This window comes from Danaus plexippus, chromosome 8 (genome assembly GCF_018135715.1).
Source record: "Danaus plexippus chromosome 8, MEX_DaPlex, whole genome shotgun sequence".
Lineage (NCBI taxonomy): Eukaryota > Metazoa > Arthropoda > Insecta > Lepidoptera > Nymphalidae > Danaus > Danaus plexippus.
Genome location: NC_083542.1, coordinates 8,956,504 through 8,984,405, shown reverse-complemented (window position 1 = coordinate 8,984,405; position 27,902 = coordinate 8,956,504). Strand labels below are relative to the sequence as shown.

At 30.8% G+C, this 27,902-nt stretch overlaps 3 protein-coding genes across 5 annotated transcripts; 2 read left to right on the top strand and 1 right to left on the bottom strand.

The window, feature by feature from the left end:
- Positions 1-36: 36 nt before the first annotated feature.
- Positions 37-5,693, top strand: LOC116773053 (hexosaminidase D-like). 2 transcript variants are annotated; one of them, XM_032665437.2, is made up of 11 exons: positions 37-383; positions 456-510; positions 605-787; positions 960-1,157; positions 1,571-1,754; positions 1,858-2,012; positions 2,502-2,614; positions 3,060-3,157; positions 3,519-3,636; positions 5,157-5,243; positions 5,435-5,693. In XM_032665437.2, the coding sequence occupies exons 1-11, from the start codon at positions 376-378 to the stop codon at positions 5,631-5,633; spliced, it is 1,398 nt and encodes a 465-aa protein (XP_032521328.2). In that variant the 5' UTR covers positions 37-375; the 3' UTR covers positions 5,634-5,693. The 2 variants fall into 2 exon arrangements, with proteins under 2 accessions (XP_032521328.2, XP_032521320.2); XM_032665429.2 differs by having other exon boundaries at positions 453-510.
- A 5,205-nt stretch (positions 5,694-10,898) lies between these two features.
- On the top strand, positions 10,899-12,467 carry LOC116773070 (phospholipase A1-like). Of its 2 annotated transcripts, XM_032665448.2 has the most exons (3): positions 10,901-11,035; positions 11,106-11,393; positions 11,504-12,467. In XM_032665448.2, exons 2-3 carry the CDS (start codon positions 11,279-11,281, stop codon positions 12,406-12,408), a joined length of 1,020 nt encoding a protein of 339 aa, XP_032521339.2. In that variant the 5' UTR covers positions 10,901-11,035; positions 11,106-11,278; the 3' UTR covers positions 12,409-12,467. The 2 variants fall into 2 exon arrangements, with proteins under 2 accessions (XP_032521349.2, XP_032521339.2); XM_032665458.2 differs by lacking the exon at positions 11,106-11,393 and having other exon boundaries at positions 10,899-11,035.
- Positions 12,468-22,688: 10,221 nt separating this feature from the next.
- On the bottom strand, positions 22,689-25,185 carry LOC116775274 (phospholipase A1 member A-like). Its single transcript, XM_032668144.2, has 2 exons — positions 25,017-25,185; positions 22,689-23,646 (listed from the first exon to the last, which is right to left on the bottom strand). The coding sequence occupies exons 1-2, from the start codon at positions 25,129-25,131 to the stop codon at positions 22,739-22,741; spliced, it is 1,023 nt and encodes a 340-aa protein (XP_032524035.1). The 5' UTR covers positions 25,132-25,185; the 3' UTR covers positions 22,689-22,738.
- Between the last annotated feature and the right edge of the window lie 2,717 nt (positions 25,186-27,902).

Genomic DNA, 27,902 nt, shown 5'->3' with positions numbered 1-27,902 from the left:
TTGTTTCCAATCCTCACTAACTGTCAGTTGTCAATGACTGACTTGTCAAGTGCTAGTTTACAATACACAATGATTCCTTAATCATTGCTGTTTGTTTCATGATATGCAATAGAAAATGTATGAAAAACAACAATTGATGTTTCTACAATGATGGATTTGTTATCAAATATTAATAGTATGAATAGTTGTTAGGTCTGCCTGCGTGATTAGTAACTAAAAAAAAATCTTAAAAGTTCCGCATACTTATAATAAAATTTTTAAATATATCCGCAGTATCAGACAGTACCGCTTATACTGTATGCTAAATAAATTCATCTTTATTTCTATTTGATTGTAGAAGTTTAACATTTGGAAATTGAGATTATTAATGCTAACATGCAGAAGTATGTTTTGTTCATTGTTTATGAGATTTGATTGTCTTCTTTGCCTAATATTAAAACATATTTCGCCAGCAGGATTGTTCATTTCGATTTAAAAGGTGCTCCCCCTAAACTATGCTATTTAGAAAAGGTGATTGTAATTACAAATAATGTTTACCAAAATAAATCATAATTTATCAAATTCTCCCTACATTCATATGACACTACATTTCTTAATATTTTAGATCTTCAAGATAATAAAGAAATGGGGCGCTACTGGTGTTTTATTGGAGTGGGAGGACACATTCCCATATAGTGGAGAGCTGGTAGATATTGGCAGTGTCCTTGGTTGTGGTGGTGATGGCATGTATTCTATGGATGAAGTGCGACAAATACTACAGTTAGCTAGGAACTGTGGACTTGAAGTCGTGAGTATATTAAGTAAAAGGCTCAACTATTTTGCAGTGTGTTTATAATTTTTGATTAAGTTATGTCATGATACTCACTAAAATTTATAGTTCATTTGAAATTACACATTCCTCTGTATTTATGTATGAATTTACTCAATAAATAACAAAAATAATAAAATATATGTTCAAGATTCAACTAATTCAAACTATTGGACACATGGAGTTTGTCCTGAAGCACCCTTTGTTCCAAGATCTCAGGGAATTGCCATATTCTCCAGCTGTTTTGTGTCCATCACAGCACCGTTCTCAATTACTAGTGAGAGAGATGTTGAGGCAGGTTTTGGAGGTACAGCCGGATGCTAGATATATACACATTGGGGCAGATGAGGTAATTTAAAGAACATAATATTACTTCTAACTTTGTATTTCTTGTATTACATATAAAAACCAGGTAGTTTTAAATATCGTATTAATATAAGTGTTTTTTCCAAGCTAACATATAAACTACTAGATTTTTTAATATATGGCCCAAGGTCAAGTGTTCAAGAAGCTTTAATATTAATTTTTTACTCAATTTTAAGTTTAATTTTTGTTAACAGAATAATGCACTTGCTACATGTGTATACAGAAAAACTGTTTTAATGAGTGTAATTAAATACTAGAAAGCATAAATGGATCGCTGTACTAAGTATTAATAGGTACTCAGTACAGCAATCTATTTATAAATTAAAATTTTATGATATTAATTTCTTGTTTATAGAGTAATTTTCTGTTTAAATTATATATTTTTTGTAATTCCAGGTTTGGCACAGAGGGGAATGTGAACTTTGTAAATATAAAGCATCAACGAACGAACACAAATTACACTCAATTTATTTAGAACACATACGAGATTTAGCCTTATTTATAAAGCAGTTGAGACCGGATTTGATTGTTCTCATGTGGGATGACATGCTGCGGTCTATAAGTGTAGATGTATTGAAAAGTTTGTAATGATCATGTGTTATACAATAAAATGATTTAATATTGTTAGAATTAAAGGCAAGAATGATATGTGTTTATTTAGGATAATTCGTATGGGATTTCAGATTACAGCCTGGGTGAGTTAGTACAGCCAGTGGTGTGGAACTACAGTCCGCTGCATTTGTTCCATGTTGAAGTGCAATTATGGACATGTTACAGTCAGGTGTTCCCAAATGTATGGGCTGCTTCAGCTTACAAAGGAGCCAGCGGAAGTTGTGAGGTTGTATATATATATTATTACATATAACAATTAGTATGTTACAGATTGTAAAATCTGATTGTTTTTAATTATTTCATAAGAAATCAGATCCACCTTATTTATTTTAGCTTTAAGTTTATTATGATGCTAACATTAAAAAGTGTTTATCGATTAAGAATACTGAAGTCCATATATATAAAAAACAATTGTTTGTACCATATAATGTAAAACTTTATCTCCATATAATATATATACTTTTATAATTAATTTCGTACAAATATCTTAATTTATTGGGGATTTAAATTTATAATTTTATATGTTTTTATAAATAACATAGGCAAAATACCTGTCTGTTTCCATTCTCACTAATTTATATCTCCATCCGGCCTGTCTTATACCTGTCCCGATCACAATTACCTCAACTGACAACTCATTAACCGACGTAATCATGCCAGTGTAATTCAGTAATTAAAACACTGGCATGATTAATTTGGTTAATATTTTTTCTAGATCTGGCCGGTGGTATCCCGTTACGCCAGCAACCAACAGGCCTGGTTGAAGACAGTCAAAGAGTATTCCTCGGCTGTTAACTTTGTTGGGGTCGTCCTTACTGGTTGGTCGAGGTGACTAATAACTTACAATTTTTAAAGCTATGTCTTAATAATGCTTTTTACACTGACCAAAACTAAGGTCTATTTGTCTGTTGTTCCGGTATATAACTGTATTATTATATATTAGTTTCACCGAAATCGGTTCAGTGATTTTTTGAATGTAACGTCTCTGTTTGCATATAAGCTAAGGGTTTCATAGTTACAAGAAGAAAATTGGTTTTATCATCAAACGTTATTTATTGTTGACACGATGGCACAGTTTATATTGCGCCCGCAAACGTTTATAACGAAGCGCGGGTTGTTGGGAATTAATTTTATTTCATATGAAAATATTAGAATACTTGTTATCTTCTTCAATGGTTTCATCTTGGTTTTCTTTAAATAATTTTATATTTTAATAAATTTAATAAATCTCATTAATTATATTTAATAAGTAAAATATTTTTGTTATGTTAAGGTTCGATCATTACGCCACTCTATGTGAACTGTTGCCGCCATCTTTGCCAAGTTTGTCTATCTGTCTGAAGATGTGGATGACTATGGACGAATGTTTTGGTTGGTATCATGTTAATATATTTATTTTTGTGCTGCCATCTGTGGGATGTGTTTATTGATTTTTTAAGCTCTGTAGGGACATTTTTATATAATTTTCCTTTTTATATACCTCTGCGCCTGTAATAATATATTAGCAAACCATATTACTGATACATATGTGGCTGTATATCAAAAATTGTTGCTAATCAACACATTTTTGGGTATATCAGTGGACATTGTTCCGTTTGTCGGTGGCATGTCGGATTGTAATTAAACACATTTTTATAGTATTCTAAGTTTAGTAAATATCTATTTTAAAATTTTACACTAAAATACCAATCATGAGCAGGAATATGTTTGTTTATCTACAAAATATTAATAGTTTCAGACAACTCGGAGTCGTTGCCGCTGGAGGAGTGGCCGGGAGTAGAACTCGCACTCAGCATACGAAACTTCGCTTCGTTGAGAGAACGCGCGCATAACGTCATGTACAGAGAGCTGTATGTATATCAAATAAATATAGCGTAAAATGTTATATGTTAGCGGTTGCTCGCGACTTTGTCCAAATTTTGTAACACCTCGATAATTTTTACCAAACTTAAATACGCTTAGACTGCTCTTGGTCCTCGCAATGTTATACCTGGCCTGATTAAACTCTTTCAATAATAAAACTGAGAGTTCACTGTAAGACCCGTTCGGTGTGAGTACAAGTCTGTGTTTTTGTCCCAGTCCCGATGTGTATTTTATTCGCTGTTTCAGAAGCTAGTATAGCTTTGTATTTTTTATGGGCCCAAAACTATGCTTGTTAGCTTGTACCACCCCCATACGTTTCACCTTTAACTGATTTCCGAGGCTTTCCAGAGAATTTTGGGACTTCAGTGGGTGGGACTTTTCACCTTTTTGGGTGAAAAACCTTAAAACCTATTTCTCCTTGCGGTCAAACCTTGCCTATTACGTTGTTACGCCGATATCGTATTAAAAGTACTGAGTTGCATACCGGTCTATTCAGTTCGCTTCGTTTGCTCTTTGGGTCAATGATTCTGAATTATGTTTTCTACTATTTGACTACAGCAGAGCCTCTTGATATTTCTGCGTAAATGAGGATGGCCTGAAAACATGACTCAGCAGTTAACTTTATGATTGTAATGAGTAACTCAAATTGAATAAGTTGTTGGTGAAGCCTCAAGAAATAAGCATATAAAGCTCTAGACAGAAAGGTACTCAAGTTAATAGGCCTAATTTTAAGGGCAATTTTGTCGAAAATGTTGCATATTTGCTTTTTCGTCCGAAGAATTTAGGAATAAAACGAGTCCCCAAAATTTTTTGAGCTAAAATATGCTCACTCTTTTTATATATCATAAGTCTTGAAAAAGAAAGGAAGTAATCATCGCGTATCCTAACGTTACTTAGACATCTTTAAATGAACGCTTTATAATTACTTATAACCAGCAGCGCACCCGTCGCTGTGGTTGCTAGGGTAGAAATGAACAGCAAACGATAGCGTACGTTTTGTTGAAGTTTATTTTTTCAATGCTTGTGGGTACACATGTATTTTGTTTTCCCGTTGTTTGTGTACATATAGGGGCTATCTGGTTTCCCAACACGGGAACACGCAACATACAATCGTCCATGTGAACAGCAATCCGCGTCCTCATCAGACCACGCGGTTCTAAAGGTTGAGCTCGAGCTTTGTTAATTGTGCCTGCGAACGGCAATCGAGTTGGGATCGCGAGAAGTCGGGGAACGAGGACATCTTCACCTTTGACAGCGCCCGTTAAAATCTTTGCTTCCACTATGTTGTTCATTAATTTTTTAAACTGAGTCGTGTGTCGTTCCAGAGTTTGGGCCGATTAATTGGGGCTCTTAGGGTCTGTTAGTATCCTGAAAAATAGATAAAAACAGTCCTTGAAGCGTGCTTTATATCGTGTCAAAATTTCAGCTGAATCCTTGGAAAACATTTTGAGTTTTTGAAGCATACACAAGCCAACTTAACACACATATATATGTCTACATATTCTAGCGTTCCCACGTGGCTGAACCCTTGGCAGCTGCAGCACGCGTACACCAGCCCCATACAACTACGTGGCATCGTGGCTACTATGACGCAGTACGTTACAACAATTGCCACAACCTAATGATTATATTAGTTTATTTTGAACTTTAACTGTATTTTATATATTTATAATCTCATTAACAATGCATTTTAGACAACATAGAACCGAAATGGTGTGACACGTGATTACAAAATTATACAAATGAAAATCTTATTCCAAATGAATATAATATTATTTTTTTCAGAATAATAGCGGATATAAAGGCGATACATAGCGAACTTCTAACTCAATTTCCTTTATATACGGGGGAGAGGAGTGCTCAGGAGTGGCTCGGCTCCCTGGTGACGCCATTGTTGAGGAAAGTTACGGAGGTACACGACGTAGCTGCTATCAGGACGGACATGCAGGCCGGGGTCACACCGGGGATGACAGCCACTCGTTAACCTTATATATAATATAATTTCATAGTATTTTTTTTTATTCATAATAAAATCATTCCCTTTTTTGGTCTTGTTATTTTATATCAGAACATTATAATCAGAATAAATAATGCAACATCTTGTTTTTTGCTATAGGTATATCATTGGTACTAATATTTTTTTATATACAGATCTTGTATTAGTGAAGGGAATTCCTTTTAAAAAGGTTATAAATGGTGAATTGGATGAGTGTGTTTGAAAGTACCTATTTCAACTTCAGCATAACAATAGAATATACATCAGTATCATATAATCCTATAGTTAAGAAGTATTATTTATATCGGACTCTTAATATTATAGTAGCTTTTTATGTATAATGTTTCACAGAGCAGTGCACTGACACTGGCTATGGTATGCGGAATATATGACCGTGTAAAAAAAAGACTAGTTACATAATTTACAGCACTGATTTTGCATGTATCGTTAAAAAAGTAACCAATTGGATATTTAATTAATTAATTCCTTTGCGCTAAAAAAAGGAAAAAGAGGAAAAAGAAACATTTTTTCTGTATACATCACAAGGTTTGGCCTAACGTATTTGTATCAGAGATAATCCTAAACCTAGGAGTTTTGTTTAAAGTTACATTTTCCGGAGGGCGGCGCTAGCTGCGACGGGTTTGACAAATATTTCTGTATATATTCGATAGATGACGCTGTTGCCAATTATACAAAATTAAGAAAAAAACAGTAATAATAAAGAAAAAAACGTAACAATTTCAGTTTATCTGTTTTATTAGTAAGATATGCAGTGCTTATTCTAATCTGTAGATCGCATGCCACTGATTTTTCAAGTTTATTATTGTATATTTTTAAACATACTCACATATTTAGATCCGTTGTATGCATATATAGTTTTATTCCATAAATTTACAGATAAAAAAATAAATTTCCAATAAAATTATCGGTCACTAAGATACTAGAAAATTTAAATAGATAGGTACTGAATCACTGAACTACTAAGTCAAAATTTACCCACCGAATACCATTTTTCATACCCTTGTTCGTTTTTATCTTCTTCATCATTAAAAATCAAAATATATATTTATATGAACCCCATACATTTAAATATTAATTAAAATATTCTAATAAACCCTTCAAGTATTTTAATTATTATTATTTTTAAATACGATTCTTATTATCCAAAACCGTGTTTTTGACACTTGACAGTTTGATTAAAAATATATGCCAAATGAAATTGGATTTTCCAAATAAATTGAAAATGTCATTAAAATATTTTCGTTTAATTTAATTTTAATTAATAATTAGTGTCTTATAAATTATTACTAATATAAATTATAGCAGTTGTAAATAAGGGAAAAGACTAAACTAATTTTATCAGCTTTATTTATTATAAATTGATAGCTTTCAAGTAAATGCACATACAATTAATGACTTTTTAAATGGCGTTTGGGCAGCGTATAATTTATTTTTAGAAATAACTGTCACATCATCTATTTATTAGTAAAAAATTGTGAAGACATTATTACAATATTAAAATATCAGTTTAACAGTACCCTTAACCCGAGTTCGCATCGTGTAACTAAATGCAGATGGCTTCTAGTTTTTTTATACAACACTTTATAGTATCAATGTATGTATATTTATGGGCGTACAACTGGGGTTAGTCTATATTTACCTTGAACATGAAAATTTGTGGTAATTCTTTATGAATAATTGTAGTATCAGGATAAGTATAAAATGGTCTATGGTTTTTAAAATTTCGAATATATCTCAATAAAACTAAGTGATATGAGTTAAAAAACAGATTGTAAAGCGATTATATACTGAAGTGAAATTAAAAAATATTTGTTTGATACCATTACAATTACCTAACAATAACATCCCCATTTTCGTTAATAATTAATTTGACGTAGTGATTGTTAAAGTTAAAAAGAACATGTCCAATGTTTTAAGAGGTAGTAATTAGTAGTAATCATATATTTACACGCTTGTGAAGAAGAAATTTTTTACAGGTGAAGTAGGGTTCACTCTGATTTCGCTTTAGGAGTGAGGGTACAGGGAATCCGTGAAACCCAAAATGTCACCTTGACCTCGACAAGAGGTTTGTTTTCCAGCTGGGACATTTACCCAGGAGGCCTAAAAGAACCTGTGAAGATCTCAACACCTCCCTCATTATGTAATTCTACTGAGCAATGAGATCCAATTTTAGTACAATGCGCTCTCATAGAGGCGGACTACTTACGTAATATTCATCAGGTAGTTAAGAATATTGAACCAGAAATCAGTAGCGTTGTTTAAATAAACAACAAAAGGTTACTAGAATAAACAAGGTACCAGCCCCTGCTTCGCACGGGCTCTTTACAAAAATATAAATTAACCTATTTTATTTTGAAAATTATTAAACTTATATTATGATAACTTTCAAATGGTTCGCCGGATTTAAATGATCTTAGTACTGTATTTATATAAATAGCTTTCCAATAAACGCTTTAGGGATGCCAGTTTTTAAAAGTTGTAAAATGAATATAGTATGTTATCCTTAAGGTATAGACATATGCCATCGAGGACTTTTCTGTAGACTTATATAAAATACATTGTTTTGTTATATTTCAAAGGGTTTTGGCAGCGTTTTCGTTAAGAGCTGACAGACGGCTCATTTTTTCCCGACATCTTCAACAAATATCGTTAATAATTAAAAACAATCACGCTATCGAGTGGTGAAAACCGCTTGACAATTGGTGCAGTAGTTTTTCTGTTTATTGCGAACAGACAGACAGACGCGGCGGGGTACTTTATTTTATAATATGTATAGATAATTCTTTAAACTGTAACAAATAAAATTATGTTCTACATGAAACAAGGCTTAAAAGATTATATAGTACATTTTGTGGACATCTTAGACGCATAAAGTTTGTCTAAATAGCCTTTTTATTACTTGTGGAAATTGTGACTAATGTTCCGGGGAACTTCCTTACGCCAAAGTTGAAAAGGAATATTTAATTTATTCTTAGAATGTAATAAATCAAATTGGATATATTTATTTGTATACAAAAAATGTTATCTTGTATATCAATTTTTTTTGTTCCACCTCACATACACACACACACACACACACACGCGCACACACACACACACAAACCCACACAAACACACATACACACCCACACACACAACTATATTTTTATACAAATATATTTGTGTGTTTGTGTTTCCCATTTTGCAAAAAGATAAATTCCTATGTAGATACGTCTATATATGTTATCTTAGTTTTTTTAATTATGATTTTTTATTTTTAATACTCTTAAAGGCATACACACTATAATTGATTGTCTGTTTTGAATTACGATACATAATTCCGTATATACTTACTCTCAAATACTATATTTTTTGCATGTCTGTCTTTTTTCGCTATGGTCTAGGTTTCCTTAAAATGACTTGATTTTCTTTAAAATATCTTAGCAGCTATTAATAGATTGGTTTTTCATTGGCAGATCAGTTTAAACGTCAATTTATTGGTGATTTTAAATCTGAATTACATTATAGCCGAGCATAAATACGTAATCGTTATTTGTATTAAAAATATTTAAACTAACAAAGTAATAATTCAATACATCTAGATTTGTAAAAAGACCAAAATACTTGAACGCATGTTTTTTAAATGTGTCTTAAGTTTTTTATGTGGCTAGGTACGCAAGAGGAACGTTTTTCTATATGATGTCTGTATTAGACGGAAGGGACTTTTAGCTTCACTCATACTAATTAAAGTTATATTTATGTATGTGTCAGATAATCACATCTTACTTGGGTTGGCTGGGTGCGTGGTGCTATACACTATCTAGCCAGCTAAAAATTGTTCAATAGAGAATAGCATTTTTGATGCTCTAAAAAATCTCTAAAGTTACGTAATTTTTAATGTTTAGTTTAATAACCTAACTAACTGGGTAGCGTTAATAACCAAGACAAATATATTAACATTTTTTTTATATCACTTAACCCGCTGACAAGTTAAAAGGAGACATTTTAAAATGTTCACATACAGAGCTTAAAACCATTACCTTTTGGCTTCAACAATTCGGTTAAAAAAGGGAACAACGTGTTTGTTTCGAGGTTACCTAATGAAATTTTGTGTACCAACATTTTATGACCATTTGATACGAAAAATTTATTATTTATTTATTATTAGTATTCATGTTTAAAACAGGGAGGTGCAAAATATATCGCTAATATGCTTCTGTAATATTACACCATTCGTAAACATAAAAACTCAATTTTAAAAACATCATATTCTCACAGTACTTCCCAAACAAATGGGAAAGGAAAGCTCGAATGTCTCGCATTCCACAAAGATTAATGTTGAGGCGCGTACAAAAGATTTTGCACGAATATTACAGAGAACGGAAATTAAGTGTACCAGAATATTACCCCGTAATGGATGTAACTTGATGCAAATGTTGATATTTGTCTTATATTCATGACGTTTTTATCATTAAAGAACTGGAAACGTAAAAGAAATACGTCAGAGAATTCATCTGTTTCCACTTATTTGGTCTTTGTTTATGAAAACGTTGTTATATAATATCACCAGCCCAATTTTTTTTGATGTTGATGAATATACAATGAGAAATTTGCATGTGTAGGTTTTTTCATTATGTAATTAAGTTGAAATCATAAATAAAACTATACTTACATTGTTTCAAAATAATCACTTGCTTAATATTTATAATTATATACGTTATTGTATATAATAAAATGGTAAAATGAATTCATTGCGACGTAACGGCCATCTTGTTTTTACTCTCCGGTTCCTTCATTTCCGGCTGGAGGAGCGTAACAAGAATAAAAATGCAATGAGCTCCCGTAACTAGTAATTAACTGGCTTAATCGCGGAGCCGATAAAAGTTTTTAATTGACTTCACGCCCTCACACCTCCGCCGTTTATCTTGATCCTTTGATACTGATAATTGAGGATCCGACGCCTCCTTTTAACGGGAAATAAGTTCGGTCTCTTTTTTGTTTAAGACTTCGTGATCTTTGTTTTCATTCTCTTAAAGAAAATCAATTTGGGAGAGAAAGTCTATCCGTAATCTTTGTTTGTCTTTATAATGAAAATTGATAGCGTTGCTTATATGGGTTTGTGTATTTAAAAATAAAGGTAATAATTAAAAAAAAATACACATATGAACACACAGTATAGTTTTATTAGAGACAAAACAAAAATAATATAATAAACAAATCAAGCAGAGGCAACATTTATTTAGTTATCATGTGACCGTTGAAACGACTTGACGTTATCATGGCTCGCCTATTATGTTTTTTAACTCTTTTTCTGTTTTTCAATGCAGATGCTAATTGGGTTGCAGAATATGGGCCCTTTAAAACTTTTCTATATTCTGATTGGATAACATGTAAGTAGTAATACTATCAACTTGGTTTAAATAAAATCTTATCTTAGCTAATGTATTGTTCCTTTGTCAGGTCAATAACAAAAAAAAGTAATAAATGCAAATAGTATGACTGCGTTATAAGACTTCCCTAGTTTAAATATTTTGTGATGAACATTAAAAAGTAAATGAATTATTGTAACAAGGTTCAAAGAGTTTATCGTGGTCGTTCATACATTTATCTATTTATATATATTTATAGAAGACATGCACATGTGTGGACGACAGAAGGTCATGTACATATTAAAAATACTGACATTTTATGCAATAGCATTTATCCAAGATGTCATTACAGAAACCTTGCTTTCAATGATATACGAACGTGTGTTGATTTCACTTTGTTGTCATGCGGTCAATGACGCGAATCTATAAATAGGTATACCGTAAGTTCAACTTCGTTTGATTATGTTATATCATTTTGTTAACTTCCAGGTGATCGTAATACGAGTAAGCAAACTGATCTAGTAGTGGATGATGCACAAGTATTTTTTTATGACTTTCAAAATAATATCAATTATACTCATACAATAAACTACGCTGCGGAGACACTAAATAATGTTTACAACTTAGATGTTACGCGACAGCTTATAGTGTTCATCCCCGGGTATAAGTCGCACATCAATCGGAACGCTCCAGAGCTTATAAAGGCTGCCTTCAAAGATGTACCAAATATTTATCTCATTGTAATAGATCATTCGATTTATACGTCATCTAAAGGGGGACGACTAAAAAGTTATGAGCGTTCCGTAACCTATACATATCCTTTAGGTGTAATTGTTGGAGAATTTTTAGCTAAATTGAGGAACGTGGGATTTTCGTCCAAAAATATTCACTGTATTGGTCACAGTTTGGGAGGACAAATTTTAGGCTACGCAGGAACGAAATACTTCAAGGTTACGGCCGAAAAAATATGGAGAATTACCGGAATTGACCCAGCGGGACCTTGCTTTTCCAATTCATTAATTGACGAGCAATTAAGATCCGGCGTTGCGGAGTATGTTGAAGTTTATCATTGTAATGCGGGAGGCTTGGGAACAACCAGCGTTCTAGCTGACATAGACTTCTTCATTAACAATGGAAAAGTTCAGCCCAACTGTGACGGAAGTTTTCTCTCGTTAGGGGATTCAGATGCGAAGTGCAGTCACAAATCTTGTGTGAAATATTGGACAGAAACAGTTCAACATCCTGGATGGTATTTGGCCTGGAAATGCGATTCATACAAGCTGTTTTCGGAAGGAAAATGTGCTGGTAACGAAGTGACCATCGGTGGATATACAAATCCAGGTAATTCTACTGGTGTATTCTATATCTCTACTGAAATTTATGGGGTTTTTTAATTATAGAAAATGTTGTTATAGTGTAAATAGTATGAATTAAATAAATCAATACCTACTAATGTGATGTTTTATGTCTTTTTTCAAGCGTTGGTATAAAACGAGAATAATATATATATTAAATTATATGTTGCAATATTTGTATATATACCACGTTAGGATACATATACGTATATACTCCACACAAACATACTGAATAATATGAAGCTAAGGCCTTGGCGTCATTAGAGTCGACGCTGTTACTTAATGCTCTAAATCCTCATAAAAATATTTAGAGTGTGGGAGAAAAGATTACTTCGATTTGTCAACGCCGTGTTAAGTCACGTCATACGAAGAGAAAAACCGGTTTGAAATTTAGAAATCAAACAACCATAGAAACAGTTTCTTTGAAGATAAATCTGTTTAGTACAAAATATTATTTGCCTAGCTTTATCTAAGGCGTCATTTTTATAAAAGATAAATCGTATTTTCATCCCGTTATTCATATAATTTACTTAATGGGTTTGAAAGGATTACTCAATTACTTTCTCGTGAAAAATTTTTGTATACAATTTTTTATGGAACTATTAGTTTTGACTTTAAAATAATGTGAAATAACATTTAAAAATACAGTCGTATACTGCCCAATAACATTAAAAATGTTATTTACGGTCATTGCCTATTAATTGAAAGTCATCGTTGCTTGCAAATTTATAAGCACACCATAAAAGTTTATTAAAAACAAGTAAAAATATCGCTATTTACGATGTGTTTTTTTTTCATATCATTTTTACATAAAATCCTGTTTATCTTCCGTCTTTGTTGTTGTGCTATCATTGTAGCGAAATTTTGATATGAAAGAGATTCTCTTCGCTTGATGTCAGTGTGTAAAAGCTCTTATCCCGAATACGTCACGTAAGCCTTAAGACCATATAACTCACGTAACTTCATCTTTAGTTGAGAGCGAGCTCATATTTTCATAAGATATCTTATTGCAATACCAATTTTGTGTTTTTCTATGGAGTGAGATATCTTTTTTTTTTTTGTAAATAATGATTTTCAACACGACTATTTAGAACATTTTACTAAATAGACGTGGAAAAAAATTATTACAATAATTACTTCGTAATGTAAGATACTCGTCACAGTCAACAATGTCCAGACCACATCAATGTTTATTTCAATTTTCTAATAACACCTCTCCCGTCTATATGACAACCAATATTTATTAATACAGAAGATAATTAGGTATCGACCCAAAAATCAGACAGATTAATAAGTTGACCCGTATTCCCCATTATTTGCTTATATATTTTTGACATTCAATCTTTAAGTTATCTAATTAGTGAAAACGAATACTTTATTCTGAAAGGTTAAAGGTGGAAACCTCTACCTAAAATAGCATTTATACGTTCAATTTGAGCTTGGGACGTCCACTAATGAGGTCGCTCCTTGCTCTGCAAATTCTGTAAATGTGGTATTCAAATGTCTACTACCATTGTCAACTCGTTTTCCAGTAGTCATATAAAATTATTTATATCGATAGCAACTGTTTAATATATATTCTATGCAAGTTCATTTAGAGGTATTATATTAATTTAATGTAGCATCAAGCATATAATCCACCGAACAGAGGAGGGTGAGCTAGCATCCACTTAAAACTGAACGATTATTGCTATAATAGATGCCACAGGAGCGCTTTTCCGTGTTACCGAAGCGCCCCAAAGGATTTTCGAACCCACAGGAGGGTGCATCGATAAATTAGACGACGGAGAACACCCTGACAACGCAAGGCGTTTTTCGGTAAAAGCGTTTATCCTTCTGGGGCTTAAGGAATAATTTAACGAAACGCAGCAGTGATATTGTTAACTTTCGTGCTAACTCATTTACAAATTATTTGTAATTTATCAATGAAATTATAACATTTTGTATAACTTCAAATTATGTTTAAATATTTTTTGTTACAATCAAATAAGCATACTAAAACGGGCTACAGATTATAAAAAATAAATAAATTGGTACTTGTTTTTTTCCTGAATATAATGAATTATGTGTAATCGATATTCAAACAGAGTTTTTTTTTCATGTAATAAATAAATCTAAACATAGATTTAATAGTAATTTCAAACCTGTACACTTATTAAGAATATAGATCAAATAGAAAAAACTTTTGCTATTTAGGGGAGCAAAAGCGTTGACAAAGCCTAGTGTAATACAATGTGAATGTGTGTTTGTTAGAAATAACTTCAGTCATTCAGTAATAAAAGACGCATTTTTATATAAAGCGTATATATAAATTCTTAATTATCAATTGAATCGAGAACTCGTAGTATTAACTCAACTCAACGCCGACCACAAGCGGCCCGAGGAGATTCTAGTTCCTTATTCAGTGATACTGATACATTGAATTACTACCCGCGGGACTCAAATTGAAAGAGGTGTTCCAATTGACTACTCCGGACTTTCACTGCAGAAAATTTCATTAAATATTTGAATATAATTTGTTATTTATATTATATTGATATAAAATTAATTTGTTTTATATAAATCTTATCGATATTAGAGAATAATAGTTTTTTTTTCATATAGGTATGAAAACATTGATTGGTGTTTTTGACGGTAAATTGACTTTACGCTTTTACGGTGTATGCGAAATATCCGAGAGGTATATTAGGTTACAGAAAACAGAAATACATGTTTATTTTATTATAAAACTGAAAACCTACATTTAGTTTGACTAAAAATTCAGTGTTTAAAGTTTTGGATTTCATCATAAGAATTACTGCTTTAAGTTAATAAAGTTATTTGATTAAGTGAGTAAGTGAACGGACCATTAGTAAGTAAGTCATAAAAGTGATTAATGAAGTTATGAAAACTTGCTACTTAAAATCTTTAATAGATTATATATACCTACAAATAATTAATTTTACATTTCACCCCATTTATATAAACAATATGTAATTCTGACTTTTGTCTTTTAATTGTTTGTTTAAAAAAAATGGGGTTAGCAAAAAAATTATATCAACAAAAGTAACTGTGATAAAAATAAAATGAATGTTGTTTAATTGTTGATTAATTTGCCATTTAGTTGCAAATGTCCATTTGCTTATTTTCATGAAATCTGTACACGAATATCTTTAATATCAGACCTATTTATGTTTTCTGGTATAAAAGAAAAAAAAAATTCCGTTTTCGGTTACTGATATGTTTATTGCGTGGATATAAAATTTACTAATATAATATTAGTTTTGAATAGAAAACACAATCGCTATAACGATTCGTATAATAACTTAATCTTTACACTTTAAAGAATATGTATTTTAGTAAAACAGTAATAGGTAAAGGAATTGAAATGCATTGGACTCGATACGTGCTCTTTAATGCACCTTTAGCGCGTTAAGGACTATATGTACGTTGTACGTATATTGTAAATTGTAATGCAACTAGTGATGTTCCGTTTATCGATAAAATGAAATTTATATACATATAATACTAGTTTTATTTCTCTACACTATTATATGATTTTCACAAACGTTGTTTTTAATTTTGTGCAATTTATAAAAGAAATCATTGAGATTTGTACCCGCGTGGGATTTTCATACAAATTAAAATAGGGCCAAAGTTTTGTGAAGGTATAGAAAATATTTTTTTGTAAAAAACGTACCTGTTCATTTGACATGTTCATTTACTGAACTACAATTTTCATACGAAACATATATTTTGTCAGTCACTCATTAAAAAAAGCGATGAGTGTAGTGTATAAAATAAAGCACATATTTTTACAATTAAATTCACATTTGAATAAAATTTTTAAATATCCATTAAATTGTATCCCAACACTAAAAGCACAATTTGCACAAATGTCTTCTGGCAAATAATTAAGTGTAGTTGTTTTGAACAGATCCTATGTTGATATAAATGGTGCCAGTGTCTGTTATTGTGGTTACAAGAAACATAATTAGGGGGGATAATATTTGTTCTATGACCAGAGCATACATACATACATGCTAATTAAGATTATTAATTATTATCACACTTAATAAATTGAATAAATGTCATTTTTGTACCAAAATGGCGATCAAATTATTACAGTAAATTCGTCAGTTTTGATTCTGATAGTTTATCTTGTATAATTGCTTCTAATTTTGCCTATAAAATTACAAATTAACATCTTAATTATGCTGCAAATGTACGAATGCTTACTGATTAAATTGCAACTAGTCATATCGTTGTACCTTCTTTATTTTATATTTAATATGAATAATAAACTACCAATGAAGGATTTTTTAATAATTTGTCCAAACAAAGATTGCGAATAATCTTTCGATCGACTTGCACGGTTTTTGTATTTATTAATTGCTATTACAGATGTACTTCATTAATTTAAAAAGCAAACGGGTCCATGTAAATCATTGATAGGGATTATGATGAAAAATTTAAATAATATCAGAAATTATGTTTGTTGATAAACCACGGTCAATCTGAGAGTGAGATTTGAGAAGTAAAAATAGAAGAATAACCATAATAAAAGTTTCACTTCAATATTATTTTACGCACGTTTTATTGGGTTACGTTTTACATTACTAGAAGTGGTGTTAATTAAATACTTTCGGTGGCTAGGGCTGCCTCTTAATAAATAAATAGGTCGATCACTGTGAACGAGGTTCACACTAATTGGTTATGAAAATATTTAAAGCATTAAATTATTAAAACAATAACACTTAATTAATGCAATTTTAAGTCATAATAATAATATAGTTTTAATATGTCTAAGTTTCCGCATCAGATATAATTTTAAAAGTACTCTTAAATGTATTAATAATGAACATATAGGTTAAGTTTTTAAAATTAAATGAATTATGAACATTAAACAGAAAAAGAGTGGCGAAATGCCAGGCAATATGAGATAGTCTTTATAAGAATGCTGTGTTTTTGATTGTTTGTATAGAAATAAAGAAATTATGAATCACTTATTAAACTCACATAAATGAAGTTTGCGACATTCGCACTGAACTGTAAAAAAAAAAACATTAAAAATGTCGAAATCTAAAGTCGGTAGGTAGAGAGTAAAGATATCTTTGGAATCCAAAACGTCGATTTATGTCCTAATTATTTAATTTTCTGAAAATTTTTATATATATTTTTGCAACAATACTTAATCACTACCTATAATAATGTACCATAATTTATTTCTTTGTAAGTAGCTATATGGTATAACGTTTACGATGCTTGTAACTGTACTATGGTTCTCGAGTTCGGTTGTCGTTTTAGTAATAATGGGTACAATGAAAACTTATTTGTGTGTCTATTTGGCGAATACACATGATGAGGAAATAAATATGAAACTCTTACAGACACATCCCCTTCCTGTTTGGAAGATGTCGTGGGTTACACAATACTAGCTACTTCCCATAGTTGGCACATAGGAATCTGTAAAAAGTCAACATGACTTGCAAATATGAAGACAAACAGAGGTCAAACCTAGTATCTTGGTAAGCAATATAATAAAAGAGGTACTACAGCTAGAGTAATCATTAAAATATATATATATACGCTAAAAGAATGTATATTAGAATAATTTATTGAAGTTTTTAAATTTTGAACTGTATTTATTTATTTCTTTATCGTGAAATTGAAAAAATAGTACAAAATTCAAACCCAAATCGATTTTGAAATAAATCTAACATTTCTATTAAAGTGGTTCATCGCGGTAATTAAGTGGTCGAACTGATATATTGGAAGTTGTCTTAGCGGAATCTCTTATAGGGATATCTGATTTCTAACCTCCGGCTTTTCAAGTGCACCCTGTATATGAGCTGAGTTGTAAATCATAAAACACCTTTACCGCACTTAAACGGGTTTTCAGAATATCCACATAGTTAAAGTATAGTTTGGGTTCTGAATATGAGACTCTAATTTTAAGACAATAAGAAGCAGTTTGGTGTGCATTGAAAATGTCCCATAAAACTCCATAGAGACCTGTAATGATTCACGGTAGATTTAATTCATTCTCAGTGTGAAATATTGTTCGGGTTGTGATGAGAAAAACACTGGAGCGTCAAATTGATCAAATCCCCCGCGGAATGGCAAAACTGCTATTTGGTTTTCAAATAGTTTTTGTTAGAGTTTAAAAATTTGGCTCTTTATTTTGACATGGGAATGCAATTGGTGTCGATACTTTGAAATTCCTTCAACTATGGAGTTAAAGGAATTTCAAAGTTGCATCCATGGGGATATGAATTAGAAATGCAGGTTTTGTATGTGTGCGTGTAATATAAACGCACATGTTTATATGTGTGTAAGTTTAATCCTTATAATTGACTCATATTAATAGTTTTGTTGCACTTTAATCAAAATTTCCTCAACGTCTCAGTTTATGAGGCTCTTTGAACAATCTGCTACCGAATTGTATATATATTTGTTCACTGTGTTGTTTAGCTGAGCCGATTGTTTATCGTATTGCTGTGCTGTGAATTGCGTCTTGGTTTATGGGATTTCTGTTATTGCTTTCCATCTATTCGAACCATATAGAAGTGTTTTGTATTTTCTAAAGATGAAGAGCTTTCAAGTGGACCCAATTTTTTTTTGCGATCAGTTTATTTTTTATAATATACCTACTTTTAGTAAGAGACCACTGTAGTGTTTGGGAAAATGCTATTTACTAAACAGAGGTTATATATGTATTGGTATATATGAACAAAAACATATATCAAAAGTGTTTGTTTTTGTAAGTATGCTTGCTGTTTATTTTTATTTAGTTTTTCCTTGAAGTAAAAAATGTTCTCGGAAAAACCAACGATATTTTATTTATGAAATAAAAAAGTTTTGCTTGTTTTCAAATTTTTCTTTTTTGTTGTAAGCAATGATGGTGTCGAGTGTTATAGATATTTTTATCACGCGCGTCTCAAATCTCTAACTAAGAAGCCTTCTGACGGTGTTTTACAAAGGTCATGTTTCTTTTTTTGGTTTAAGTTTAAAGTTTCAGCGGAACCACAAAAAAACATTTCTAGAATTTATTGGATGGCTTATAATTGAAGAGTTTGTTCATATATGTTCAACGAAGAGGAAAAGTAATTAATTTTTAAAATGTTCTCCAATTTAAATTTTATAATAGCTTAAAATAATATTGGTTGTATTTTCAAGTATATTAATGTTTATAAAATTAATTTTAATGAAGATGTAAATAATAGTTTCAGTTTGCATGTTTCTTGTTGAGGCATAAATGCTCGGTTACTGCCATTTTGTTTTTTATATATAGTTTCTAAACAATATGATCTGTTTGGGTAATATAAATTATTATTGTTTTTTCTTTCGCGTCAGACTGTGCCCAGCACTGTGTCAGCAAACATATAATATCTGTTGTAGCTGCAGCGGCTTGATCACGTAATGCAGCTTAAAAGAGAACGTGGCTTGATTCCCGCTTATACTGAATTTGTCTCTGAGCTTGGATTTCTGAGTTCGAGCGAGATAATTATATTTATTGAAACGTTGCTTCTATATAATTGAAGAAAGACCGTTGAAAGACTGTAGATTTCATTTTTTAAATTCCTTTTATCTCTATTAGTTTTTAAATAACTTAAATGTGATTATTTTCATAGTCCTGTTTGTTTATTAATAATGTTGGAACAAATTATGCTAATTTTAAAATATTTTAATAAGAAAAAAAACTTTTTTTTTAAATAACCTGTTTTATGAATATTTTTTTGTTGAGTTCTTGAATATTTTACAAATATTCGTCAAATTTAATAACAATGGTATTTGTAAGTCATTTATAGTTTAAGCAATAACAGAAATATTTATAGAATGTGATGTATAATTTAAATACTGCTATGAACACTAGTTTTAAAAGTAATATTTTAAAAGTTCGAAATAAAAAAAATAATTTTTGTTTATTAATTTGATTTTAAAATCATCCACGAAACGTAATTTCGAAATGTGTAATGTACACATAATCTCCACTAATGTGACACCTTTTTCTAAACAGTTGTTAGTTACGATTTTTTCAATTTAACTCAAATCCCGGTTGACATGTTCGGATGGGGCATAATGTAATACTAGAAGCGTTTATCATCGTGTTTATTGAACCGTTTTATTGTCCCTAATGTTCAGATTGTACATTATAAGGGATAATCTCAATCAATGTGAACGCATTTTTCTAACAAGCTGCTTATCCCTTAATATAATGTCCGGTTTTGCGGATTTTTATTGCATTGTGGTCAGAAATGTATGCATAGGTATTATAATACTGTGAATGAAAAATTTGGATTTAGGAACTGTAACGTTTGAATGTGTGTGTAAAATTAAGTCATGTGTGGGTTTTATTACCTTATTGTGAATTTTTAATTTCGAACCGAAAACGGGAAGCCGTCTGTTGACAGAATACATACGTTTTATTGCAGGTTTATATAAAAATCAGGTAATTTATTTTTCTTTAGAGGAAAGTCACTCTCCTTAATGAAACGTAATATAATGGTCCTTTATATAATCCGTACAGAAATATTTAAGAAAATTTAAGCACATAGAACCTAGAACAATGAAGAGAAAAATTAATATTTAAAAAGGTAATTAAGAAAAAAAAAAACACCTATTTTCTTTTCAAAAAAACCTCTTTCATTATAAGCCGTGCCATTAAAACATTGGTAATAAATAAAAGCGAAACAAAGAGGAAAGGAAAATAAAATAAAGTTCTTGATGGGTATAAAATTTTATCTTTCTTAATTGTCTGATATTTTTATACTCAATGTTGAATACACCGTGAAAGTTAATGAAACAGAACGTCCGACCCTTACGTAATATTTACATACAATTATATATTAAACTCCTGTATTCATGATATTTATGTTTACTTTCCTACTTTGAAGAACGTCTTCCTCATTTCGTTATGCTTTACTAGTTTGAGTCTTCCACGAACCTTCTTTGGTGTACCGTTAATGGAATAATGGAAATTCTATCGTCTTCTTGAAAGACGCTTTTAATTTTAAAATAATAAGTATTTAAACCGAATAATAAAATCAATAAATGCCAACGGTAATCAACAAATTGATTTATATACCGCTCTAGTTAATTTGAGAAGATAGTACAGAAATCGTATTATAAAATTTCATAATATTGATGGTTATATATATTCGATGAACAGTTATTTCAGGTTATTTTAAAATTTACTTTGAACCAATATTTGTGACAAAACAATACCATAGTTTGTTTGTTGTTCGACTTTAATAGCTTTTAGACAACAATAGGATGAAAGATTTTTAGAATTAAAAACTTTTTGGATTAAATTACATAGTTTTAAATGTAGTTTTACGGCTTTCATGAGATGTGTGATAAATATGCAATAAGTGGATCTACAATGTCGGTGAGAATATGCGAAGACGGTGACATAAAAGAGAATGCACTTGGCTTGGATGCCTTGGTTTTATTAAAATTCAAGCCATAATCTTAAAACCTGATAAAGTGCCGCAGTCTATTCACTTGTGGTATATATATATTTATCTGCTGAACCTTCTATTATTACCGCAGGGCGAGGAGAATATAAATCTTACGCTCTAATTCATCGAGGGGATGTTTTTGCTGTCATAGATACAAGGTTTGTATTAATGGATAATATTTTTGTAAATATCACAGTAGGAGATTTCTCAATTCACATCATCCATTATGGTTGCGTATTTTATATCTTTTGAATAAATGTTCATCAAAAATATCGTTTTCTCCTTTTCAGTGTACGTATTTAAGTTTGAGTTAGTAAAATTATTTATCTACAATAACTCACGTGTTTACTTTGCCGTGTCGTTAAATGATTCGGAAAATGTTAAGTCCCTCCAAGATATTAAACGTTTTACGACTCGGTCTGGGTAAAGTCCCTGGTATTGGTATTCAAGTGTGTTTGTAATATCAATTAGCCTTGTTTTGTTACATATGGGTATCTGGGAAGTGCCCGTTTGCAATGGTCACTTAATTATAAAGTTTTTTTTCAAGAGTTGTCATAATATATCTCTTTAACATTGCAATGAGATTTGTTTTTCCTATTTTTATTTTATTTGACAGACAACAGTGTTATTGTTATTAATCCACAATAATGTGGTTTTAAAAAAATCCCTAAAAATATCTGAAATTTTCCTTTGATCAGTCACATGTCTCTTCTATTAATAAAAAATCTATGATAGCCAGTTTTATCATTTTTATTCTCATATTTCGCTAATATATCAAGGAAACTGTTCATGATGACAATGTAACGTATAATTTTATCTTATCGTCGTGAAGTGAAATGTGGTTAACCTAATATTTGATTATAAAGAAGCGATAAATAAATAGGAAAATATAACATTTGTTTATTAAACATTTTTTTCCTTAAATCTTAGTAGTCATAGCCATTAGTGCTGAAGTAGTAAACACCTGTCGCATTACCAGGATTCCAGAAACCAGCGATGGTGACGTCGTTAGCAGCACACGCACCATTTTTGAACATTTTATACGAATCACATTTCCAGGCCAAATACCAATTTGGATTTGCAACCGTCGCTGTCCAAAGATCGATGCAGGCTCTGTGGTTACATTTCGCTGCCTTCGATGAGTCGAATACACCTGGTATTAGTGGAGTCCCGCATTTCGGTTGGCTTTGGCCCTTTTTGTTTACGAAGAAATCTACGTCTCCTAGAACACTAGTTGTCCCCAATCCCCCTGCATTACAGTGATATACTTCAACATAATCTGCAACGCCAGACCTCACTTGTTCTTGTATTAGGCTATTAGAAAAACAAGGCCCGGCTGGGTCCAGAGCCGTAATCCTTGCAATCTTCTTCCCAGTTATATTATAAAAGATTTCTCCAGTATTGCCTAAAATCTGGGAACCCAAACTATGACCGATGCAGTGTATATTTTTGGGAGATATGCCGCCTTCCTCTAAGCGTACTAGCATATGAGCTAATGCCCTTCCAATATAAAAGACGTATTTAACTGATCTTTCATAGCTTTTGATATTTCCTTGCTTATCATTCGTGTATTCTGAATGGTCGAGGATAATCAAGTAGCTGTTTGGATAATTTCTAAAAGTATCCCTAACTCTTTCCTCGGTTCTTTTATTGATATTGGATTTGTATCCAGCAACGAATATAATGAATTTCCTCGTTTTATCGAGTTCCTTTATGTCGAGGATTCCTCTCGCAGCGTTGTCAATTGTAAAAGTTTCCACGTCGTTTCTTGGAAAATCGTAGAAATATACGTCTATGCCGCTGACGTCTAAATTCAGATTTCTGTCGTGATCGCCTGTAACAGAGAGAAATATATTTGTAAATATTTTGTTATTTATCTTCCCAATACATTTATGTTAAAAATGTTATAATATTTCACAACGATTTATTATAGATTTGCTTGCTTGTGCATATTGTAACCAAACCAAACTTTATATACGTTTTTGTCAATGTCATCATATTTTAACATCGCATTGCGTAAAAGCCAGTTCGGTATTTCATGAATGAAGCGATAGAAAACGTATAGTAGTACTTTCTTATTCATATAATCAAAGTATCACATGATACTTTAGGTAAAGGCCATTAAAAATGATGTTTATATGATTTCAGTGACGACGACACAGTGTATTGATGTATTAAGTGAATAGTTGAATGTAAACGTGATGTACCTACCATTCATATCATTCAAACGGTTACAATACAACCATATTAGCTTATTGCCATTAAAAAAGATGTATACTATACTACCTATGTATAGAAACATGTTATTAGTCAGAAAACTATCAGTAAAAGATAGTTTTTTTTACAATGTCATTTTATTAATTGTATCATATTATAATCTATTGGAATTGGTTTTACGTTGTATAATGCTATTAATATCTAAAACGAAGCGTAGGTAGTACTTATCAGTGAGGTTTTGTTTTGCAGGTACAAGAATAAACTAGTAAATACATACGTTACAACATTGTTCCTTTAAATTGGCTTATGTACATGTCAAATATAAATAACTCTTTAAATCCCCGTACCTTGAGGAAGAGGGTGGATGTTGTATAAAAATTATATCTTTGAAAGTTAAATTTGGTACAAAGATAAAGTTCCAAATAATAAGTAACAACTCCTTCCCTATAGCTTCAAATAAGGGATAAAAGTTTTTATTTCGAAATAACGCCTCGGGCTACAGAAAATGATTGGAAAAGGGAAAAGTATTCGTTTGTTCTTTCAAAACTTGTTTTTTTTTTTCGAAGTTGACTTATAATTACATTTAAATGACACTTCAGAAACAGTTTAATTTTATCTAACAACCAAAACAAACAAACTGAAGAAGAATCAAAGATAAATATATTTTTTTTCATTTAATACAATAAATTATAAAAAAGAAATAAGTTCATATAAAACACAAGTGTGTAAGTGAACGACTATTAAGTTAATTTTAGGGTATTTCTATTCAGCTTGTGATACGAGTATCATTTGAGGTTAGTGCCATTAAAATAACGGTAATCGATACATTGATTTCAAAATGACAACATTACATATGACCTCTTAAACTGGATATTTACCTATATTATGTTTATATTTTGCGGAATTATATTTTGAATTATCAATATGATTCCGATCACATGAAACACATTCAGCAAAAAAGGATTTTTGAGCTGTTAAATAACTTACATTTAATTAATTTCGAATGCAGTGCTAACTGGAAAGGACCATATTTTTCTAAATCCCCGCGACCCCACGCACTAATGTAGGAGAAATAACAAAACAAAATCAAAACACACTTCATATCCACAAGTCCGACTTACTAAAACGTATTTTGTATACTGATAACTGACTGAGAAGCACTATAATGAGATCAGTGACGTAAGGTCAGCGAATGACTCAGTAACGTTATGAAGCGATCAGTGTTTTTTTAGTTGATTTTATATAAATTAATCGTTTTTTTTTTATTTTAATGGGTTTACAACGACGGGTATTTCACTATCATTAATTGATGTAATTTAAGAACATTTATTTAATTTCTTTGAAAAAATATAACGTATTCAAATGACTGATAAAAAAGTGCTGTTGATGATGAAAAGTACTTTCTATTTGCTAGGACACAATCTTTTAGTATTGAATACGCAACAACACTCTAGATAATTACGTTTGTATGATGTGCAACATTGTCGAGATAGCGGATATTTTTTTCTTATCATTCAGTACTGACGCTTTTAATATATAACTAAAGTCTTGGTTTAAACCTCACTACTTTTTGGGCAATGAAAACACAAAACCATGAATTTCCGTTTTGTCCCTCGATTCTATACTTAATTAATTTTTTCTCAAAATATATTTTTTTTAAACACCGGAACTAACAACTTTTTTAATATTCGTCTAGGGGAGAATACGTTTTTCAGGAATAAGGTAAGGTTAATAATAATATTTGCGATATAAGCAGTATTACGTCTTTATTGTAGTCAGTTAACTAAACTATATATTGTTTGCCGACAATTTAAAAGAAGTAATATGTCCGTACCACGCGTTTTTTAAAAGATTATTTGCATGTCTAGCGAGTAATTGATCATACTGCTATTTTTACCGCACTGTATACCGGCCGCTTAGATGTTGTATCATAGATTTTTTAAAGGAAACCATTACGGTTTTACCGCCTTCGCCGCTTAAGGACGTGTAGATTTCAAGGTAAAAACACCTTAACATTCAAATAGAATAGCTGTACAAGATAAAATAAAAAAAGATATTTTATTAAGTAATACTAAATTAATTTCAAAGCCAAATCTCACAATGAATATACTGAGTATACTTGTTTATTACATATACACATTTGTTTAATATATTTTTCAATCAACCAATGCGTTAATTATATCTTAAATTCAATTAATATATAATGTTATTTGTATTTTATGATAAAAGTATTGTAATAACATGTTTGTCATAACGATTATTGATATCCTATTACACTTATTACGATAATAGGTTTTAATGTTAGATCGTCTTTGGTTAAATCTAGGAACAATTGTGATCCGATGTTAAGAGGCGTATTGAGAATTATTATAATAGGTTTTATAAGGCTATTGTGAAGTTCCCTTCTATTGTACGAACAGAAAAAAAAATCCCGCTAGATTAAAATATGTATAGGAAAAGTAGAAAACTTGTTTCTATTCAAAATAGTGATCCGGAGAGAAATTGCTGTTTTGTGTTGTAGTTTATTGGTGTTAGAACCGGAGATGTGATGGTTCTATGCAATAGTTATAACAATGGATTTTCTGTATTTCAATGTTGCACCTCCGGCGTCAAATAGACTTTATTTCTGCATATTATATTCCTCTGTTGGAGATTGGATGGAATCAGAATTGAAAATAAGATTATGTATTACAGGATTAAAACCCTTTTTAATAGTTAAATAAATATTACATACATATATATTGGAGTATATAATCTTGTTTGTCTCGTTTAAAAAGTAATCACCATGTTTGATTTGAAAATTAAGCATCAGGATTATATTAGTTTAGTGTGGGAAAAAATTATAAAAATATACGAGATATAAGACTTTTCTAACGACATACAAAAGTAATTTGCATACGTGAAAGCAATAGTTTATAGGAAATAAAGAATTAGCATTCATTAAGGAATTGCAAATGTACATAGCTCTTATGATGATATCAAATGTATGAAAATAAGAAAGGTTGAAACAGACTTAAAATAAAAAGATATGTAATGAAATAAGGCCGCGCTGTTAACTTTTATGAAGATAGCTAATATAAGTCAAGGGAATAGAATTATAAAGAATTGAATCGATATATTCTTGAGGTGTTATCGTAAATTTAATCTTAGCTCAGGGAGGAAAATCAATTTAAGTTTTCAAAGCATTTGTAATTGTACTATTCTGGGCAGTGATCCTCAAAATTTGTCACTGTGGGAAGTGTGCGTAATGACATTAATACATACGAAAAGGTGACATTGTTAAAGTGACCTCTAAAATAAATATAAAATAAATACTTCGGATAGGTTATTGAATACGTATACAACAAATACAGAAATTAAACAATTTAATTCAAGATTTTTTTATTGGTTACTTCATTCTACATCATGGTAACTGGTAGAAATGTTTAAAACTTAAATTTTTCTTTATAGAGTCGAGCTCTAAATTGTTTTGCTTTTGATCGCTGATGTCGAGGATAGGATGTTATTAATTGAGAATTTACCTTCATACCAATAAAAATTGAGATTCGTAAGGACACTCTGAAAGTTTACAGGTTACTAGAAAATCATTACACTCACTTGAAAGTACTATAACTATATATAGGAGCACTACGGAGTCGTCAAGTTGCTAAGGGCAGTAAAATTACTGCGAACGTCATAATATTAGAAATTAATAGAGCATAAGCAATAAAAAAATGTCTCTTAAATAGACAATAACATGCACGAAATTGAGAGAGAACTATTTCATATATTTTGGAGACATTTTTCTTTATTTGTAATAAACTACTAGTATTTATAAAGAAGGTTATGAAATAAATGTTACAATAAAGTTATAAAAAAATAATGTGCAGACAT

Coding starts and splice junctions, on each gene's coding strand:
- LOC116773053 (XM_032665429.2), top strand. Junction 2,615..3,059: donor GTCCTTACTGGTTGGTCGAG/GTGACTAATAAC, acceptor TGTTATGTTAAG/GTTCGATCATTACGCCACTC. Junction 3,637..5,156: donor AACGTCATGTACAGAGAGCT/GTATGTATATCA, acceptor TACATATTCTAG/CGTTCCCACGTGGCTGAACC.
- LOC116773070 (XM_032665448.2), top strand. CDS start 11,279: ATGCACATGTGTGGACGACAGAAGGTCATGTACATATTAAAAATACTG. Junction 11,394..11,503: donor GCTTTCAATGATATACGAAC/GTGTGTTGATTT, acceptor GTTAACTTCCAG/GTGATCGTAATACGAGTAAG.
- LOC116775274 (XM_032668144.2), bottom strand. CDS start 25,131: ATGAAGTGTGTTTTGATTTTGTTTTGTTATTTCTCCTACATTAGTGCG. Junction 23,647..25,016: donor GCATTCGAAATTAATTAAAT/GTAAGTTATTTA, acceptor TCTCTGTTACAG/GCGATCACGACAGAAATCTG.